The sequence below is a fragment of the Seriola dumerili genome, unplaced genomic scaffold (assembly GCF_002260705.1).
Source record: "Seriola dumerili isolate Sdu_G_001 unplaced genomic scaffold, Sdu_1.0 BDQW01000478.1, whole genome shotgun sequence".
NCBI lineage: Eukaryota > Metazoa > Chordata > Actinopteri > Carangiformes > Carangidae > Seriola > Seriola dumerili.
In genome coordinates this window covers 5,970,047-5,991,229 of record NW_019174733.1, presented here as the reverse complement: position 1 = coordinate 5,991,229, position 21,183 = coordinate 5,970,047, and the positions used below count along the sequence as shown (strand labels likewise).

The window sequence follows — 21,183 nt, the reverse complement described above, 5'->3', positions numbered from 1 at the left end:
AGTTGCAGCAAGATGAATTAGAGAACTCTGACAAATTGTTCTCTCCATATTTCCTGCCTGTTTCTATTGTCAGCACCAAATAAGGGCAAAATATGAAGAAATCTTTAAATCAGGGGTTGGTTTGCAATCAGTCAGTGTATTTCAAATATACTACTCAACTTACACAGAACAGTTGATTGTATTTGATTGCACTTATCAACTGAAAGACAGGATTTAAGCTTTTTACCCTGCACATTGATATATGTTCAATCAATTACATACTGCTACAAAAAATCTTAACAAGCATTGAGCTTGTCAACAAGGAATAACCACAGACCACTGTGGACTCCTTTAAAATGTGTTCATACTTTTATACTTTAGTTTGCTTAGTTTTGTTAAGGTATTTTACTTATTACATTATATTGTGTCTGTTTTATGCCTTTCTTTTGTCTTATATTATGAAGCACTTTGTAACATCTCATTTAGAACGGTATAAACTGTGTGTGTGTGTGTGTGTGTGTGTGTGTGTGTGTGTGTGTGTGTGCGTGCGTGCGTGTGTGTGCGTCCGTGCGTGCGTGCGTGCACAGGAGTGAACTAGAGCAGGTGGCCCTGGAGAAGCAACACCTAGAGGAGACGGTGAAGAGTCTGAGAGCTCGCTGCTCTGACATGGAGGAACAGTGTGTCCAGCATGGTCGAATGCACCAGCGCATGAAGGACAGGTGCGCAAATACACATAATACAACCAAAAACTGTACATACACCAGAGTAAAAGTACATTTTTTGACATCCTTATCACATTTTTAGAGACATTTCATGTGTTGTTTACAAGCAAATAAACACCTGATCTGCACAGTGATGATCTGTTAATTCCTCAGTCAAGGTTGCGTTTCCAGTAATATTTTTAAATATTTTTGCTTTTGCAAAAAGCATCCTATGTTTGTGTATTATCAGGGATTAGTGCAGGCCTTAGAAAAAAGAACAGTTTTCTTCACAATCTGTCCCCAAACAGTCCATCCCCTCTACATCTAATGTTGATTTTTTTTTTTTTTAATAAGGATTGTTTTAATATTTGTTGACACAGCGTTTTTTGTGTCATCAGCAGTTTATTCTCCTGCTGTCTGCTTCATCAGGCTGCACAGTCAAACTGTTCTCTGATGAAAAACCACAACTTTTGTTCATATATAATGTGGTGGAGAGAATAAACTAGTCATAGACTCCCATCAGTCACTTGTGGCGATCCACTGAGCTCTATAACTGCGTTAATGTCTAGCATTACTAACTGTGCACTAGATGAAACACAGAAAAATGGTTAGGCCTTAAAATTAGGGTGTGAAGTGGTCTTATATCAGATTATTTATTTATGGCTGTGTTGCTTCACGCCTCCATGGCTCAAATGAATAATTTAACAAGGAGGTAATTCATGATAAATTGTGTCTGGTTTGGTGGCATCTGAACTAACTGAGCTCAAAAGTGATGTACCAGTTGGGCTCAAAAGCCGGATTCACAATAACACAGGCATAAGTAGACAATGTCCCATAATTCATTCATTCACTATTTCCACTTAACAGTTCACTCTGTAATAATCAGTGAATTGATATTTCAGATACCTATGAATCATCCCTGACAGGTCTACTGTTAATTACAACGGTGACTTACATGTCTATCAAGCTCAAAAGCACTGGTAAGAAAAGTGGTGCAGAGCTGAAAGGATTATTTGATTAATTGATTAATGAATCGAGAGAAAATTAATCAGCTGCTAATTTGATTGATCACTGGTTTTAGCTTCTTAATTATGATTTTTTTTTTTTTTTTTTCAAGTTATTTTTTTGGACATTTTTGCCTTTATTCAGATAGTGAAGTGAGAGAGACAGGAAAGTCAGGGAGAGAGGGGATGACATGCAGCAAAGGACCACGGGTCAGATTCGAACCAGTGGCCGCTGCGGTTGGGACTAAGCCCATGTGGTACACAGTATGAATGATGCCACTTTGGACTTAGTGAAGGCATTTTCTGCTATTTTCAGACATTTTATGAACCAAACAATTCATCAATTAGATTATTATTAATTATTAGAAGATAATCAAGAGATTAACCAATAATGAAAATAATTGTGAGTTGCACCCCTAAAGTATTGCATCTGTTATTGGTACCACGTTTTTGGTTCCATTGTGGACATTTTCGAGAAAGTATCGAGCGCGTACATTTTACACTTGTAAATGTGAAACTCAATTACAGTCGCAAAAAGTAAACTAAGAAAATGTCGACTTATAAAAACTAAAGCTAAAAGTACTTCCATCTTTGGCTTATGCTACAGTATCTGTACATGAAGAGGGTGTGTGTGCGTTGCGGGGGTCTCTTCCTCCCTGAGTGTGGAGCCCAGTTGGTGTGTGTCTCCACGGGGCGCCTGGCATACAGCCTGGCTCTGCCAATGTGGGCAAGAGTGTGTGGGTGTTGTTGCCCCACTCTGCAGGATCTCTACCCCCCCAACTCCACCTTCGTCTTACACGCAACCAACCAAACACACTCACATACACACGCGCATACACTCGCTCACCCTTCTCTCCTGCTCCATCACTGACACCACATATTGTCTACCACCCACCGGTGTTAACCTGTCGACAGTCAGACGCTGCCAAAAAACAAAGTTTACCAAGTCACAGCTGTCTCCTGGTTGTGTGTGACTCTCTTTGTGTGTTTCATAGAAAAACAATCTAAGTTGTCAAGGAGTGTGAAGTATGAATATTCTGTATGTTTCTGCACATATGTTATGGTGGTATTTTTTGTCTGTGTGTGTGTCTGTGTGTGTGTCTGTGTGTATGGGTTGCTATTGCATGTTCTCAGGAGGTTTAGCAGAGTAGGAATCTGGCTGCCAAAAGTGGATTGGCTGGGAAGTTGGCACCTAACTTCTCTCTTCTCCCATCTGAACCACAATAATCACTCTTGGCATTAAGTGAGTTTTATTTTCTGCTTTGACACTTAGTTGGTTGATGAATCCTCCTGATATTTCTAAATCTCTTGAGTTCAGTTCTACATGAGGTCACTTTTGGAGTGACTGTTAAGCTGCTTGACCACATTTTTGTATTTGATAGTCGGAGACAAGTGTGTATGTTTGGGAACGCCTCGATTCTGATCAGTAAATACATGTATTTTTGGCGTTTATGTTGTATGTTTTAGGTGACTTATTGTACGGAGGTACAGCACAGAGATGAGGGAGAGACTGCGAGGCGAGAGAGGTATGAGTCACGTTTACGATGATCCACGTCGCAGCTGGTACTTAGTTTTGTGATGTTGTGATTGTATTTGTGGTACTGATCCTACTCAGGTGGCAAACTCTAAAGCTGGTGTCCTGCCACAAATATAACGTTATCACATCGGTTTTAACTTTAACAAATAAAAAACAGAGATCCACAGTATTTATCAGGGCTTTATTACAGCCATGTTTTGCAGTTTGATTAAGTTGTAGAGACAGGACTAAACTTCGGGTTCTCTGACAGAACTTTGTGTATCTCGTGTGTGTGTGTGTGTGTGTGTGTGTGTGTGTGTGTGTGTGTGTGTGTGTGTATGTGTATGTATGTAGTTATGTTTGTATGCACGTATACATATTCATGTATAAGCGGGTATGTCAGTCTCTCTACATATGGTACCGTTCTTGTATTGAATAGCACGCATGTTCTAGTAATCCTCAGTGTGTGTGTGTGTGTGTGTGTGTGTGTGTGTGTGTGTGTGTGTGTGTGTGTGTGTGTGTGTGTGTGTGTGTGTGTATGTGTATGTATGTAGTTATGTTTGTATGCACGTATACATATTCATGTATAAGCGGGTATGTCAGTCTCTCTACATATGGTACCGTTCTTGTATTGAATAGCACGCATGTTCTAGTAATCCTCAGTGTGTGTGTGTGTGTGTGTGTGTGTGTGTGTGTGTGTGTGTGTGTGTGTGTGCGCGTGTGTGTGTGCGCGTGTGTGTGTGTGTGTGCGCGTGTGTGTGTGTGTGTGTGTGTGTGTGTGTGTGTGTGCGCGTGTGTGTGTGTGTGTGTGTGCGCGCACGCATGCGCATCCATACATTGGGTATATGTTAGTTGGTCCCTGCAGGCCCTGAGTGCTTGGTGGGCTCCCTGCCGCGCCGCTCGGGGGTTAAGGTGTACGTGTTAACAAGCTGGTGCAAGTGGGTTCAATATCCAGCGCCCCGCCCCTCCCCACAGCCTCTCCATCGGCCTGCAATCTGTGCTGCGAAGAGCGGCAACAGCGCACCACGCACAAAACATTTGGAAAATCAGCTTGATTTATTTTTACATGGGCAAGCTGATTGCCAAACTACACAGGGGTTTTAGCACACAATGTTTTGCTGCACCATTTAATTATTTATTTCACTATTTCTGTGTTGTTTTTTTTGTTTTTTTTGTTTTTTTGCCTGGAAATGAAGGAGGGAGGAAAGATGGAGCAGGAGAGCAGCGAGTTAGAGAAGATGTAAAGCCAGTTTCTGTAAATGATTAATTTAAAGGTTATATGTCTTTTTTATCTGCAGTTTAATTTAAGAAATAACTGAATTTATTAAGTTAATAGTAATTTTATATGTGAGCACAACTAGAAATGTTTTCAGCACAGATTTTATTTGAACTCTTCAAACCATCTACAACTTAATTTTCTTAATTTAATTTTTGACATTTAATTAAGTTATGTAATTTTCCGGATGCTTTTATACCGGAGGAAACACAAACAAAAACAAAAATCTCTTTTAACCTCATATAGTTTAAATTGATGATGGCTTGTTTCTCACTGAGGGCAGGTGATGTTTGTCATATATACAAGCAATTGAATTACAAATGCAAAAATGAAACTGCAGGGGAGTGGATGTATATTATTTTACAAATGATTTAAAGTTGAGATCTTAACAGCAAACAAACAACAAACTGACAAAATTAGTTTTATTTCCAAATGAATTTGACTCGTCATTATGTTTATGATTTCTTTAGGTAACTGAACATTTTGATTCTTACAAAAGCAAAATTCTTAGTGTCGATGAATTCAGAGAGAAATTAGTGAGAACACCACTGTGCAGAAAGAATCTCATCTATTAATAAATATTGGGAACGCTTGTGAAGGTTAGTATGGCTCCTAAAATATTACCTGTTCTTTCTCTTAGTGTAAATAATACTTTAAATAATGATAAAAAAAAAACTGATGAATTAATATCTGGTTTGCAGCAACTGTTCTGAACGCAACCACAGTATTAAAATTAGAAAAGACACGAGAACGAGACGCAGTCAGAGTAAACGTACAACTGTCCGTGTCACTGTAGTGCAGCTTGCTGTATTTTTTTTTTTTTTTTTGACTGCAAATCAGAATTTTTTTTCTCAGGGTTCACCTTAGAGAAAGAAAATGATTTCTCTTTTTGTATATAAAAAATGTATATCTCTATATAAGAGGAAATAAAGACTGTTAGAAGTCCACTACTCTTTTTTTTTTTTCTCACAGATTGATGCAGAGAGAAAAGTTTTCTCTGTTGTTTTCTGTTCATGCTTCAGATTTACATCTACTGTTTCTCAACTGTAACTGTACTCCCCTCTGCCCTCTGCCCTCTCTCCTCCTCTTCCCTGCCTCTCATCTCTTTTCACTTTCCTTTCCCCTTTGACCTTCTTTTATTCTCCAACTTTACTCTTCTCTTCTCTGTCTCCTCTCCTCTCTTCTCCTCCTCCCCTTTGCTTTCTGTACCAAACACCACGCAACCTTTTCTCACCCCACAGCTGTTCGCAGGCTGTTTCACCAATTATCACTACGCATGTACACACTTAGGTCACATACACAGACTCTCTCACACACAGACACACATGTACGACAGACCAACATAACACCAACGCTCGCTTATCCACACATAGTGACAGCAGTGTGTTTATCAGTCCTGGGTGTGTGTGTGTGAGTGTTTATGTGAGCCCACAGCTCACGGTGCAGCCCTTTAAGGAGAGCAGCAACATATACGCAGATGTGCCTGTAGATCCACAGGCTTCACTGGGCCATATGGCCTCCACGAAGAAAGATGGTGCGTGCGTCTGGAGGAGAGAAGGGGAGGGAGGGAAGGATGGAGCGGAGGATGGAGGGCCATGTGTGGCATGAGCTGTGCAAGCAGTTGTTGAAGTATGTATGCCTGTGGATGTGTGTGTGTGTTTGCACCAGAGGCTCCAGGAGATTGGTTAATGGAACAAATGGTCGCGGCGGGCCGGGGAAGAAGGAACAGGCTTGCCGCTACCGCAGGCGGACAGCAAGCCCCGGGCGAGGGCTGCTTCGTCTGGGCTCCTGCCACACACACACACACCCTCTGTCAGACCCTCTTCTCTCCTCACCCCAACCCCCCACCCCCCAAACACACAGTGTGCTGCCATGCCCCAGAAGCAAAAGGACGCTCCTCGCAAAACTTTTCATTTGCAAATGAAGTTGGCAGAGGCTGTGCCGAAGAAAACAGGACAGCTTTCATTTGTCTCGTGTGTGTGTGTGTTTTTGTGTGCATCTGTGTGTATGATGAGTTGCAACTGTGTGTGTGATCTGAGAGGTACCGAGAGATGGAGGGATGATAAAAGAGTGAGATGACAATGAAGAAGGCCCAGTGTGCGAGGTGCAGCTTTTACACACTTACAATTAAAATCGTTACGCTTCACGTTCATGTTCCACAGATCGTTAATATTAACATCACTGCTGTCGCCTCTTTACTTTTTTACTGAACACACATGCACAGTTTTTTTTTTCTTCATACATTTTAAAAATCAGACAAAACAGCAGCTCTTTTTTTTTTCCTGGAAGAAAAGTTGAGTGTGTTTTAGAAATTGCAGGAAAAGACACTCAGGAGCGATTTGATGTTAAAAGCAGTTGGAGCCGTATTTGTTTTAGTTTTTTTTTTTTTAGTTGGTACTGCACACTCTTGGCACACCTGCTCTGGACAGTTTACTCCACATCTTCCGACATCTATATTAATAATAATTATTACTGATGCACTTGATTTGCAACTGAACACCTGCAATCGTGGGGAAATGTCAACCACATTAAGACAGAAAGGAACAGTTTGGTCCACAGTTCACACTTTAACCTCTCTTCGTTTTTCTCTCACGCTCGTCTTCTTACCTCTGGATGGCGCTGATCAGTCGTCCTCTCTCCTCCCGTCGTCTTCCTCTCCTTCTCTTCTCCTCGTTTCTATCTCTGCATTGCCCAGCTGGCTTCTGTAGCCGGGAGCGAATGCAGGGCGGCCTGCTGAAAGAGCATTGTCAAACGGTGGCTTTACAGCTCTATCACACACACAGGCACACACGCACACACACACACACACACGCACACACACACACACACACACAGACGCACAGATTTGCAGCTCAGATGTCGGGCTGTAGCCAGAGGCTTGCAAGCTGGAGCGTTAACTGTGCAAAGCGTCACATCTCAAGCCCCAGTCAGTGACACTCGCTAACACTACTTCATAAAACTACAACTAGAAAAGTCATGCAGAAACACCTGCCCCTTCTTTAGAAAAATGTTAAAAGTAACAACAGCTGAAACACTTTGATGCCAGGAAAGCAAACACTAAACACAAGACTTAAAAAGAGTCAGCAGGCCTCACGGCAGCAAACGCTTTGACATTGAATAGATGATATAGCAGCCTGCAGCAGCTCGGAAACCTCTGTTCATACAGGGACAAAATGAAAACAGAGACGACTTCTGCTCTTTACAGCTTTGTTTTTTCAAGCCGGAGTCAGAATGTATTTCTGATATTCCTCCTAAACACCTCCCAAATCTGTTTTAATGTAACTAAAGATGTTAATGTTGACTCTGTTCTGAATTCTGGCTGCCAGAAGTTTCATCAGATCAAAGACTAATTTTGATCTTTGGTGTATATGTGGAACAGACTAATTATTTTTTCCATTTATCACCTTTTTATTTATTATTTTTTATGAAATCTGTCTCAGCTTTAATATTTTTATTCTTTATTTATTCAGTAGGAAAGACAGATCTACATGTAGTTTGATGGTAAAATGCTTGACTCAAACCTGTGGATGATTATAGCCCATTTTAATTTTAACCAAGAAGAAATTATATCAGAAATAAGAAATTATATCAAATTAAAAAAATGAAAAATAGAGGATATCAGTCAGAAGTTTTTTTAAAAAAAGGTTTAGACTATAAGCTCTGTTCTGTCCTTCTAAACAGCGTATGTGGCTGTGTATGAAGCTAATTTGACCAATCCCATGACAGCCAGCTTGTTAAAGTTGTGATAATATACAGCCTTACAGATCAATAGGAGACGTTTCAATAGAACACGTGCTTTATTTTAACACAGCATTGTAGCACGATACTGATGTGAAACAACTAATAAACTGTTAAAAGAGTGAAGGGCCCACAACAATCTTCTGGTTCTCGTATCTCATTTACAACAAATCCTGTAATAATATTCACATTCAAAATGAAACCACGGTGCTTTAGATTTTTAAATGTTTTAGTCTGTCGTCCAGGGATCAGGTGATTCATTTGATCTTATTTTAAAAGTACCATCATCATTTTCTGTCAGAGTGCAGACTTACTGTTACAGCTACATCCCCACTCAGCAGTAATGTGACTCTGGCAACAGTACAAGCAGACATGATGTTTCTAACGATCAGTTATTTAACCAAGGAGTGTTTCAAATCACTGCAATTTGATTTTCATTTCAATTTGAATTGAAATCCAAAGATTTAAAACACAACAGCAAGCTATAAAAAAATGTAGCACTAATGTAAAGTAAATGGGATTTGCAGTAAAATGGGTGAGAACATAAAAAAAAGAAAGCATTGGTAAATTCCTTTTTAACATTATTAAACACAAATAGCCCACTGATGATTTCTTATTTCTTACGTAATGAAATTGTCATCAAGACAATTAATGGCAGTAATTAATTGATCTTCGCTCCCATTAATCAGTTGCATCTTTCAGACAGGAAATCTACAGGTAAAAATTTCAAAACCAAAAGAAAAAAAACTCAACAGCAACAAAATATAATCGATAAAACACAAAAAAACAAATATCGGATAAGAGAAGCGAAGGAACAGAAGTGAGTCTTCAGAAGTTAAAAAAAATAAAAAATTCAGCTGAAGTGAAAGATGAAATGTTTCGAGGTAATAAATATAATTCCAAAATTTGTCCTTTTATGGAAAAGTTCAGTGTCGACTCAAACATGACAGCACAGTTGCAGATAAGCTGCAGTGTTCATGTGATCGGCATCTGGCACACACGACGAGTAACATCTGAAACTCTTTTTTTTTCCTTCTCATCAGGGTTCAGCAGCTTCAACAGTGGTGTGTTGGAAAACGATGATATCAAGGAAGAAGAGTGTCCTCAGTTCTCACACAGGCTCATAAGATGGCGATTTCTAAAATTGATTTCCAAGTTAAAAAAAAAAAACCTTAATTAATTGAAGTCCATTTAAGTAGAAGCAGTGGGATAAAAAAGCATATTAAAATTTACATTAATGTCTTCTACAGGAAAAAGAAAACGTAAGACTTTTCTACTTGAAATTTAAGACTTTTTTTCTATCCTCTAAGGCCTTTCTTTTTGGAAACTGAATGATTTTTCATTCATAGATCCCCTGGTCATGTTAAAGTTAGGTGGCTCTGATATTGATATTGATTTTGTAGTGTTTTACTGAATTTTTATCCTTTAGACAATTAGTGTGAATGACAGATGAATGTTTAGGACTGAGGACTTTAAATACTCATTAAAATGGATTTATCTGATTTACAATTTATTACACTGTTGTGTTGTCTTATGAATACAGCACAAGTATATACAGTATATATAATATCCGTCTACCTGTGCACTCAGGCACTTAGATGCTGATCTTGCGTGGGTTGTATTTGTTGGTGTGACTTGATCTGCGAAGGAGAAGTTACAGAGAAGGTCGTGAGCAGGCAGACAGCTGCAGTCACCTTTTTAAGTAAAAATGGGCTCCCTGCAGACATGATGCTGTTATGTTACGTTGTCAGTATATTTGCAGAGTAGAGTTCTTGTCTGAAAGGGACCGAGTCAGCCAAGTCTCTGCAACAGTGAACGAACAGACAGCAGAAGAAAATGAAAATAAATAAATAAATAAATAAATAAATAACAGTGAGGGAGCGCATGTCGGTCTCATCCCGATCAAAACACACAGTGTCACCAATCGTGTTCCCATGTCAAATGTGCATGTTAGCAAGAGCAACAACTGGCATGACAGGTTGGTGGGGAGGAAGAGGGGTATGGCCTTCAGGCACACACACACACACACACACACACACACACACACACACACACACACACACACACACACACACATTCTTGAGTGCAGTTGTGTGCCAGCCAAGATTTAGCTAGAGCGCTGGGGTGTGAGGGTGGCGATGGTGGGTCTGGGATTGGGCAAAATATGGTTTTTTGTGTGTGTGTGTGCGTGTGTGTGTGTGTGTGTGGCAGCTGCAGCCTTCATGCCCCTGGCATTGTTGTTGTAACCAGGCAAGCCAAGACCGTCTGCCTGCATTCTTTACCCCCTAGGCCCTCTGCATGTAACACACACACACACACACACACACACACACACACACACACACACACACACACAGAGTTAAGAGTTTTCATTATCTTTTAGACTTTACTCTTACACTTGATTTCTTGATATTTAATTTTCCTAATTTCTTCTGTCTCTGAAAGTGTAGCCGTGTCTGTGTGAGAGTGGGTGCATGTGTGTGTTGTCCTATGTCTCTCACGTTGCAGATCTCATTACAGGAACACTGTTGAAATTTGCTCTCTAATTATAGCCCACATTCATCTTCACACAGATCTTCTAATCTTTATTTTCCTGCAAATGAAGGAAAAATTCACCAGACTTAATCTAATAATGTCCCTCAGTTTAATCTGAGCTGAGTTATTTCTGGAAAGAGGCGCAGATTGTACAGTAAGACATTACTTTACTCTGTGGCCTTTTTTTTTTTTTTGTGCCATTTTAATAATGTATGCGCTGTCCAGTAAATATTTTCTTGAGGTGATTTTCTTAAAGCGACACACTCCACTTGCTGATTTGTTTGGTAATAAAAAACACACACATTCATATGGGGCTTTTGAATGACAGTCGTGAACGCTGCTTCCAGATCTTCTTTTTCTATTACGGTCTCTATGTTTCTCTGATGTGATGTTAGCACTTTCCCTTTGGACCGTGCCTTTAGGAGATATGCTTCCACCTGTAAATAAATATGCAAACACAGACAAACACACACACACACACACACACACACAACAGAGTTTAGACACTAGCTGTGGGCTACGACTGATGTATACCACAGAGAGGTAACTGTGTCTGTGTGTGTGTGTTGTAATTAATCTCCTTAGTAGCAGCAGTCAATAGAGAGTGCAGCGGTTCGAGGTGCAGAGTTTGATTATCGGGCCGTCAGGGGAAATTACTGCAAACTGCCTCCCAGCAAAACTTGCGTTTATTATGTCTGCTGGAGAGCAAAACACACACTGACTAACACGACTCACTCTGGAAGCAGTTTCAGGTGTTTTTAATGCATAATTGAGGAATTATTTCTGTGTAGGTGTTTGTCGTGTGTGTGTCTGTGTGTGCGTCAGTAAACCATGGGATCCAGCAGGTGGTGTCCTTTCACTAGGTCAGTGGGGGGAGGCTCTTCTTCTCTAAGAACCCCTCCACCCCACCCCACCCCACCCTCATCACAGCCAGCCGTCAGCCAGGCCAGCAGCAGCAGGGAGGTGACGGCTGGAGCTGGAGCCTCCGGCCTCTTTGTTTCTCCGTCCCTCCTCCACCCTGTCCCCTGTCCCCTGTCCCGTCCTGTCCAGTTCCGTACCGTCCCGCACCTCAGCCGACACCACAAACAAACTGTCATCCCTTGTTTTTCACTGACTGCAGATCCTCCTCCACCTAAACATCCCGTTAACTTGTCTCGCCATCAGCTCATCCATCAGTCCATCCAAGCTTCCTCCCTTCCTCACCGGTTCCAGGCAGCGGGCAGAGGCAAGCCAGCCTGCAGAGTGTGTGTGTGTGTGTGTGTGTGTGTGTGTGTGTGTGTTAGTGTAGGGCAGTGCCCGAGCATTAAGCCGTATTAAGCCCTAATTAATGAGTGTGCCAGTCGATAGAGGCCAGTTATTGGATTTTCTGCTTTAGCTGCTGGAAGGAGTGCTACCATAATCACACACACACACGCACACACACACACACACTAATATACACACATCCCCCCTCTGAGACAGGGTATGCAAGGTGAGACAGGAGGTGGATTAGAGAGTATATGTGTGTGTGTGTGTGTGTGTGTGTGTGTGTGTGTGTGTGTGTGTGTGTGTGTGTGTGTGTGTGTGTTGTATAAGAAGGCCAGAGGTTGGCAGCTCTCTGTCCAGACAAACTGAGTGTGTGTGGTTGTTTATGTGTGTGCCAGGGTCAAAGCTTTAGTTACTGCATTACATAAACCTGCAGCTTACAACCTGCAGCCGCTTTAAACATCTCAGGCCACGACCTGACCGACTGATTTACTGGCTGCCTGTTCAGCTCACTTACTGTTAGACAGGTGTGTCTGAAAGCCTGCTGGCATTTAGCAGCAGTGTTTGGACGTAAACTACAGACATTTCTCTCATTTGCAGATCATGTTGTGCAGTTTCTATTTCTCCTAAACGCTTGTATTTTGGATCTTTTACTGCTTAGTGCTTCAGTTTGTGGAAAATCAGTGTTGCAAATAAAAACATCAAAGACATGAGGGCTAGTTTGCTCTCACACAAACACACAAATCAAACTAACATTTTTTGACTTCATTGATATCTCATTGTGAAGAATGTTACTCTCGCTTTTTCTCTGTGGCTGAGAAAACTCTGATGTCATCATTATTTTGACCTGGACTCAGACTGACAATATTAACAGGAGGCCCTTTGTTACAAACTTGAGGATGTGGAGTTTGAAAGTTAGGTACAGTATCATGAAAGACACTATTAAGTTGCATCAATGGAAATGTAGGATACTGTTTTTTAAGCTACTATCTCTTCTTTTGCTGCTTCAATTTTGACCATTCGCTCTCTCACCGAGGTTTAAATTAAACTCTCCTCTTGAATTCAGTTTTACTTGAAACGTTGGTAAATGAAGGATCAGTGCGTCCACATGACAAACCTCTATCAGAGCTAGTTATGTTGATGATTTGGTTTTATTCACCCATATTTTGAGACGTCTGCTGCGGTGTCTGTTCTGTGGATTATACAGATCAACAGGGACGATGTCTCTGGAAAGAGATTTTGCTGATGAATTTGAAGCGTACATTTTAAATGTGTAAGCATCACAAATGAAGGAGTGTTCAGTCCCTGTGTTGAGGTGGCAGCAGGTTGTGGTTCACCTCAGAAGAAATAAGTGAATAACTCCTCTCTACAAAGTCACATTTATCCGTACGAGCAGACTGAGCGTGAATTTCATCATCACAAAATCTCTGACTGCTGCTTATTCTCTTTCCAGAGCACATTGTCTGGTCCATCTACACGCACACACATTGTGGTTGTGATGGGATAAAATTTGGCATTTTCTCAGCGCGACTCCGATTAGTTTGGTGGTGTGGAGCTAAAGGCCTTAACTCCACACTTTCCCGACACTTCCCTCATCAAACATTTACAGCTTCAGAACACCAGGTTCTGTTTCTGACCTTTAGCTTCTCCGCTGTGTGTGTGTGTGTGTGTGTGTGTGTGTGTGTGTGTGTGTGTGTGTGTGTGTGTGTGTGTGTGTGTGTGTGTGTGTGTCTGGCTGATATCTCCTGCACCTTGTGTGCAGCACATCGGTTGTGTCTGTATCTTGTGTCTTCACTCGCAGCAGGACTCTTTCTGTGTGTGTGTGTTATTGTGTGACGTGGCGGTACCCCGCTGTGTGATGGCGTAGGAGGGAGAGAGGGAGAGTGGGTGGAGAGAGAGAGAGAGAGATGGTGGCTGGTCTGGACAGCTTGGCAGCCAACTGTAGGAACACCAGGCGGGGAGGGGGAGTCGTCGCCCTCGGCCTCCAGGACTGGACGGAGCCTCCAGGTCTGAGATAAACCGGAGAGAGGTGCACTGCACAGGGAGGGCAGGTTGTCGCTGTGTGTAGGCAGGGAGGACTGATGGTGATGAAAAAGCGTGCTGAGACACTTTATGATGACAGAGGAGAGGGGTGTTCTTGAAAAAAGAGGGATTCAAGCCTGCGGTGGAAACAGCGCAGGGCAGAGTGAGGACAATGTGGGGGGAGAGTAGGGAGCAGATTGTGGAGGAGAGTTGGGATGTTCGCTTCCCCCGTCTGTCACACACAGGCAGTCCTGCCACTGCCAACATGACCAGCAGGGCAGGGGCATCTGTCTCCCCCCCTAGCTACCTCTCTCTGTCTCCCTCTGCCCCAAGCCACAACTCTCTTCATCCTCCTCCTCCTCTTTATCACACATTATTCCTGCTTTCTGAACCTGTTGAAACCGTGACGGACAAAAGTGAAAGATGATTATTCTCAATAATATTTCAAGTTGATATTGATCATTTATATTGATCATTTATATCCAACAGACTTTTACACTTGATTCCTCGTCACAGGCTGCATACGAGCCTTGAACAGCTCAGCCTGAGCGTGACGTTTTCTTTTCAACGTGTTCCTTTGAGAGGAGAACAAGCTCCGTCAGATTGGATGAGAAGCGTCCGTGAATTGCCGTCTTCAGGTCTCTCCACAGATGCTCTATGGTTTACATCTGGGCTTTGGCTGGGACACTCAAGGACAGACAGACTTGTCCTGGTGCTACTCCAGCATTGTCTTAACTTCAGGTCATTGTCCTGTTGAAAGGTGAACTGTCATGCCAGTCTCAGGTTGCATGCACTCTGGAGTTTTGTGTATTATGAGTTCTGCCTAAAGAGTGACATTTTTGACTCATCAGAGCAGAGTCTTTTTCCCTGTGTTACCAGAGTCTGTTAAATGCCGTTTACCAAACTGAGCAGCCTGTCATGAAGGACTGACTGATGGAGAGCTGCTGTACTTCTGGCAGGTTCTACCATATCTCTGCAGAGGACTTCTGAAGCTCTGTCAGAGTGACTGTTGGGCTCTTGATCACCTCCCTGACCAAGGCTCTTCTTGCCTGGTTACTCAGTTTCTCCAGGAAGAGTCCTGGTGGTTCCAGACTTCTCCCATCGGACAAGTATTGAGGCCACTGTGCTGTGAGCCTTACAAATGGTTTTATACCCTTTTATTTCTAAACAACTTAACCAACTTGTAGGATATTGTGTTGTGTATTTATAGTCAATAGAAAATGAAACGCACTGTGTGTGTGTGTGGGGGGGCAGAGATGGGTAAATATGGATGACTAGTTGAGTATGCAAATGTGGATTCCAGTGCTGAGAGTTTCCTCTGTCTAATTATCAGGCGTGTGCGTGCGTGTGTGTGTATTCAGTGTGTGTGTGTGCGCGTGCGTGTGTGAATGAGTTCACCGCTGCATTAGAGGAGGGGATGAGTGACTGAATAGATGGATGAATGAATGAAATAATGAGCTGCTGGTGGGAAATATCTTAACAGACAACCCCCACCCCTCAACACACACTCAATACACACACTATTCATACACTCTTACCCCCAAACCCCAGCTGGAAAACACCACCTCCCTAACACACACACACACACACACACACACACACACACACACACACACACACACACACACACACACACACACACACACGCAGTGTCTGATCCCAGTGTACCAGTGAACAGTGAGTTGATTGTCTGCAGGAGCGGCTCTGTCAGAGGGGACACACTAATTGGGACATCCCAGTAATGACAGAACACTCACACAACTTTCTCACCAGACTGGTGGACTATGTGGTGATATAGTGTAATACTGATCAATCGATCCATTGATTAGACACACTATGAAGAGTGCAGTGAAAATACAACTAACATGTCTTCTGTTTGTATTGATCTCTTTCTTATATTTCAGGAACAAATCTATCACCTTTGCTTTCTAGACTTTGTTGTGTGTTCACACAATGAAAAAGGCTAAATGATATGAAAATGATTTAAAGGTATTTGTATTTTACTTGCATTTCACTTTATGCTACTTTATACCCCTACTCCACAACACTTCATGCTTTACTACATTGACCTGAAAGCTGAAGTTTCTAGTTACTTTTCTAGGTAAGATTTTACATTAAAGATCACGATTTGCTGATAAAATACAATACAAATGCCTTACAAAAAAAGCAGTGTTTACTTTGAGTCCCTTATTACAACTTTCAGATATGAGCTGTTTGCAGTTCTTCTTCTCAGATGGTCTCATTTAAATAACGGTTCAAGTCCTAAAATGGCAAAATTATCTAATATTTCACAAATACAATACCATAAAGATTAGAGAAAAAGTCCAAACCAAAAACAATATAGATTTATGTAGCAGAAGTATGATTCTTTTTCAGTGCTACCCCACATTTATCTTTATTTATCTAAACCATCTAGCTACATATGAAGAAGCTAAAACTAGGTGCATTTTCAAGTATATTCTGCTGATAAAACTTACACATAAGTAAGCTTTTGAATGCAGGACTTTTACTTATAATGGAGTATTTTTTACAATGTTGTATTGGTTGTATTGGCTTTTACTTAAGTAAAGGATCTGAGTGCCTCTTCCACCACTGCTGATGTGAACTAAAATCGCCATTAAGTTTGGTCTCCCTTGACAATGTTGTCTGCAATTCTAAATCTTATTGAAAGAATTGACTTCATGTTAGTGGATGAAACAGACAATTAATTGGTTTTATCCATGGAATGACAGAAAACCCTGAAAAATGTCCAGTATAATTTCCCACAGTCCAACGAGATGTGTTTAAGACATCTTGTTTTAATCAACCAACAGTCCAATATTCAAAAAGCATCACTTCCTGACATTTTAGAAGCTGGTACTAGCAAATGTTTGGCAAACAATGCTTAATCAGTTATCAAAAAAGCATCTAGCTGTTTTCTGTCGATCAACTAATCAAAGTTTGGGACTGGCGCACAGTGGCGGTTCTAGCTTGTATGTATGTCTGCTCTGTTTTTCATTCATTCTAATAAATCCTGCAGTTTGCTCCAAGTCAGTGTGATCATTGACTCACATACATATGGACTAATTTCTACATGATGTCAGAATACATTACAGACTTCTCGCCTGTGAGTATTTTTGTCTCATCGGGCGGCTTTAGTGACATCTGCAATCCACAGAGCAACAGAACGATGGAATGATACAAGTTTCATTCAAGAAATCAAAAACAAGGTGAGAGCATAGAATCATTCATCAGTGATTTGAGGAGAAGACGTAAAAGTTGCCATTTTGGAGACATGACTGACAAGCTCATCCGTGACTGCATAGTGTGTGGCATTACCAGTGACCCTCTAAGAAAATCTTTGTTGAGAGATAACAAGTTAAGGCTTGCCAAAGCCATTTCAATCTGCTGCATTCATGGAATGACAGAGGAAAGTAGCAAGAGGTTAGCCACACAAGCCACCAGTGTTGATGCAGTAAAGCCAGTTTTAAACAGAAAGCACCAGTCAAAACCCCAATCATTCCCTCAGACCATCACAAAGTACAGTAATTGTGGAAACAGTCGCGCACAACGGAGTCACACTAAATGGGAAAAGTGCTTGGCCTTTGGACAACAATGCCATAATTGCAAAAAGCTAAACCACTACTAAAAGTACTGCAAGTCCAAACCACAGAGCCAAAATAATGCACACAGAAAAACTTAGACAGCCAGTGCATGTAGTGGCAGCGGATCAGCCCACAGCATGTGAAGATGACACGTTTTATGTGGATGGTGTCACAGTCGACAGCTGTGTCGACTGTGTGAAATCTCAAGCCAACAAGCAGGGTGAAGGATTTGTTACACCTCACATAAATGGCAAGCCCACTGAAAAGTCGACACAGGAGCAAAATGCAATGTGATGTCACGAGACTTTTCAACGAGTGACTGATGGCAAGCAACCTGTAAAGCCACATACCTTGTTGCTTATGGTGGCACCAGAATTTAAACCATTGGCACAGTCACTGTTGTGCTTTTTAAAGGAGCAGCGTAATCTTTTTTCATTTTAGGCAGAGAGCTGCAACCCCTTCTAGGATTTTGGGCGTGCGTAAACATGGGAATTGTCAAAATGAGCCCAGATGTCCATCAAGTCATCATGGAGAGCGACACAGATTTCAGCACACAGTTTCTCACACAGCACAAGGAGCTGTTCTGTGACGAGCTTGTTGAACTCCCAGTCATCCTCGTTGCAATGCAAGACAAAGTCAAACCGGAACTTAAACGCATGCAAAGCATAGGTGTGATAACGCCATGTTTGAGCCATACTGAGCTTACAGACTGGGTGTATTCCATGGTGGCAGCACACAAGAAAGTGTTTCAGTCCTAAAGACCTCAACACAGCACTAGAAAGGCCCCACCATCCAATGCACAGCATTGAAGAAGTGTCAGATATAGTACATCTCGACAAGAAATCCTCCATGTTAACAACATTCAGTACTCCATTTGGGTGCTACAGATTCCTACGAATGCCTTTTGGTATCAACTCAGCAAATGAGGTATTTCAATGCTCTATGGAACAGCTGTTTGCAGGTTGTCCCTGTTCAGTCATTGTCGATGACATCATCATTGGATGATGCCATGATGCCAACTTAAAGAGAGTGCTCGAACGAATGAGAGAGGTCAACCTTGAGTTAAATCCAGAAAAGTGCAAGTGATGGCCTAAAAGCTGACCCTTCCAAAACTGCAGCAATCACTGACATGCCAGTCCCCACAGACGTCACTACACAACAGCGTTTCCTTGGTATGGTCAATTACCTTGGCAAATACATTCCAAACTTCAGTGCCATTGCAGCTTCACTGAGGAAACTGACCCACAAGGAGACAGCATGGTGCTGGTTTCAGCAACAACAGGAGGCATTCAACCGCCTAAAATCATGCCTGTCAAGCCCGCCAGTGTTGGCAGACTATAACATCAATGAGCCAGTCACGCCCACCTTTGACAACTCATGCTATGGACTTGGAGTTGCATGCATGCAAAACGGCAGACCAGTACTATCTCTGCGCAGTGAATACATCACTGTTGTGCACAAAGGCCACCCAGGTGTTGAAGCAACCAAGTACGGAGCTAGAAGCATCATATTTTGGCCAACAATGTCACATGACATCACTGAGGAGTTGTTCTCATGTGCAGCATGCAACAGCACTAAGTGTTACCAGCCAAAGCAGCCTCTTCATCTTCACCCAGTCCCAGCCAACTGCAGCGGCAAGCAGCTGATAAAAAATCACCCAGAGATGGGACTGATGTCTTCCTTAATCTCCTGAACCTCAGAAACATTCTTTGTGATCCAACATTAGGCTCCCTTCCTGAACATCTGATGTCACAACAGACACGTGCAGCCATTCCTGTAAGTACCAAACTACTGGAACCAGCCCCGTGGAACACCCAGCAGATCAATGCCCAGCTCCTCAACAAAAGACTCACCCTGAAACATTACTATAACAAGTCCAAGTTGTCCAGTCCAACGGGAGAACATACAGGAGGAATTGCTGCCACATCCTTCCTGTTGCAGAGCCGCCACCACCACAGCTCCATGGACATTATGAACATTTAAAATAACGTGCTGAAAAAGAAATGTTCTGTTCCATCCCCAAGCCTGTCAGTATATATTCATATTATATATGTAAATAAAAAAGATAGACATGTACACTGTATGTGTAAAATTAATAATATAAAATAAGATCCAGCTCCAACCACATCATTGAATTCACTGACGACATGTGGGTCTTGTCAACTAATGACAATGAAGCACACTACAGAGGGGAAGTGGGGAAACTGGATATGTGGTGCAGCAACAACAACCTCTCCTTGAATGTGGAGAAGACGAAGGAGATGGTAGTCAACTTCAGGAAAAGTCGCAGCGTGCATACCCCGCTAACCATCAACGGCACTGCTGTAGAAAAAGTGAGCAGTACTAAGTTCTTGGGGGTGCACATTGCTGATGACCTGACCTGGTCCATCAACACCACAGCCCTCACTGAAAAACCCCAGCAAGGCCTCTACTTCCTTAGTAGACGGAAATTCCCCCACATCCATTATAAAAACTTTCTACAGTGGAACCATCGAAAGTATCCTGACACACGACATCACCATCACCAGGAACTGCACAGCTGCTGAGCAGAAGCTCCTGCAAAGAATAGTGAGAGTGGCAGAGAAGATCTGAGGTGTGTCTCTCCTCAGTGGCAAACATCTACACAGACCGGTGTGTCAAGAAGGCCACCAACATACTCTCTGACCCCTCCCACCACCTCTTTGCACTCTTGCCATCTGGAAGGAGGCTCCAGAGCATCCATGCATTATCCACCAGACTGTGTAATAGCTTTTTTCCACAAGCCATCAGAACTATGAAATCCCTAAAAATGTTACCCCCAATCCCAGCCTCCAAGTGTCCACTTGACTTGACTGTTTATTAAGGACACCTGTTTGCATTAGCACCTTTTTATATCTTATCTTAAGCTGCTCTTAGAAAAGCTTTTTAATTATGTCACATGTATATTGTGTCCTGTATATGATGTGTCTTTTGTTGTTTTTAAATGTGACATGCAACCTGATCTACGAAGTATGGTATTGCACTTCCATGTATGCTGAAATGCAATGTGAGAAATAAATCTGATTCTGATTCTAAAAAGACATTAAAAACATCATATACAAACATATAGAATAGGCGGGTATTTCATATATGTTATAAACTTATGTCTTCATATATCCAGAGTATGTGTCATTTAATATGTCCTCTATATATGGTTACATCACTCTTGATACAGGGACATGTACGTCATATACGGTATATATGTCATTGATCATGGTATACTAAGGCATAAAACGTCAAAAAAATGTGCGTAGACTACAGCATAACACGTCGTAAAACGTCATAGTATATTAAGGCATAAAAATCTCAAAAAACGTCATAGTATATTAAGGCATAAAAATCCCAAAAAACGTCATAGTCTAGTAAGGGATAAAACGTCAGAATATAATAAGACATAAAAACGTCAAAAAACGTCATAGTATAGTAAGGCATAAAAACGTCATAGTCTAGTAAGGGATAAAACGTCATAATATAATAAGACATAAAAACGTCATAGTATAGTAAGGCATTAAAATGTCATATTATAGTAAGGCATAAAAACGTATAATAACGTAATACATGAAAA

The 21,183-nt window shown here is 41.7% G+C and overlaps 1 protein-coding gene across 7 annotated transcripts in view; it reads left to right on the top strand.

Annotated features, from left to right (window-relative positions):
- The window catches only part of sdccag8 (serologically defined colon cancer antigen 8), a 69,193-nt gene that overhangs the window by 28,025 nt on the left and 19,985 nt on the right, over positions 1-21,183 (top strand). For 5 of the 7 annotated variants that reach the window (XM_022763843.1, XM_022763837.1, XM_022763839.1 and 2 more), the window contains one exon: positions 567-698. The exons of 1 other annotated variant lie outside the window; for it this stretch is intronic. In XM_022763843.1, the coding sequence (XP_022619564.1) occupies positions 567-698 (132 nt within the window). Of the gene's footprint in view, positions 1-566; positions 699-9,257; positions 9,678-21,183 lie in introns of those variants that run through there. One more of the 7 variants, XM_022763841.1, reaches the window with a different exon arrangement.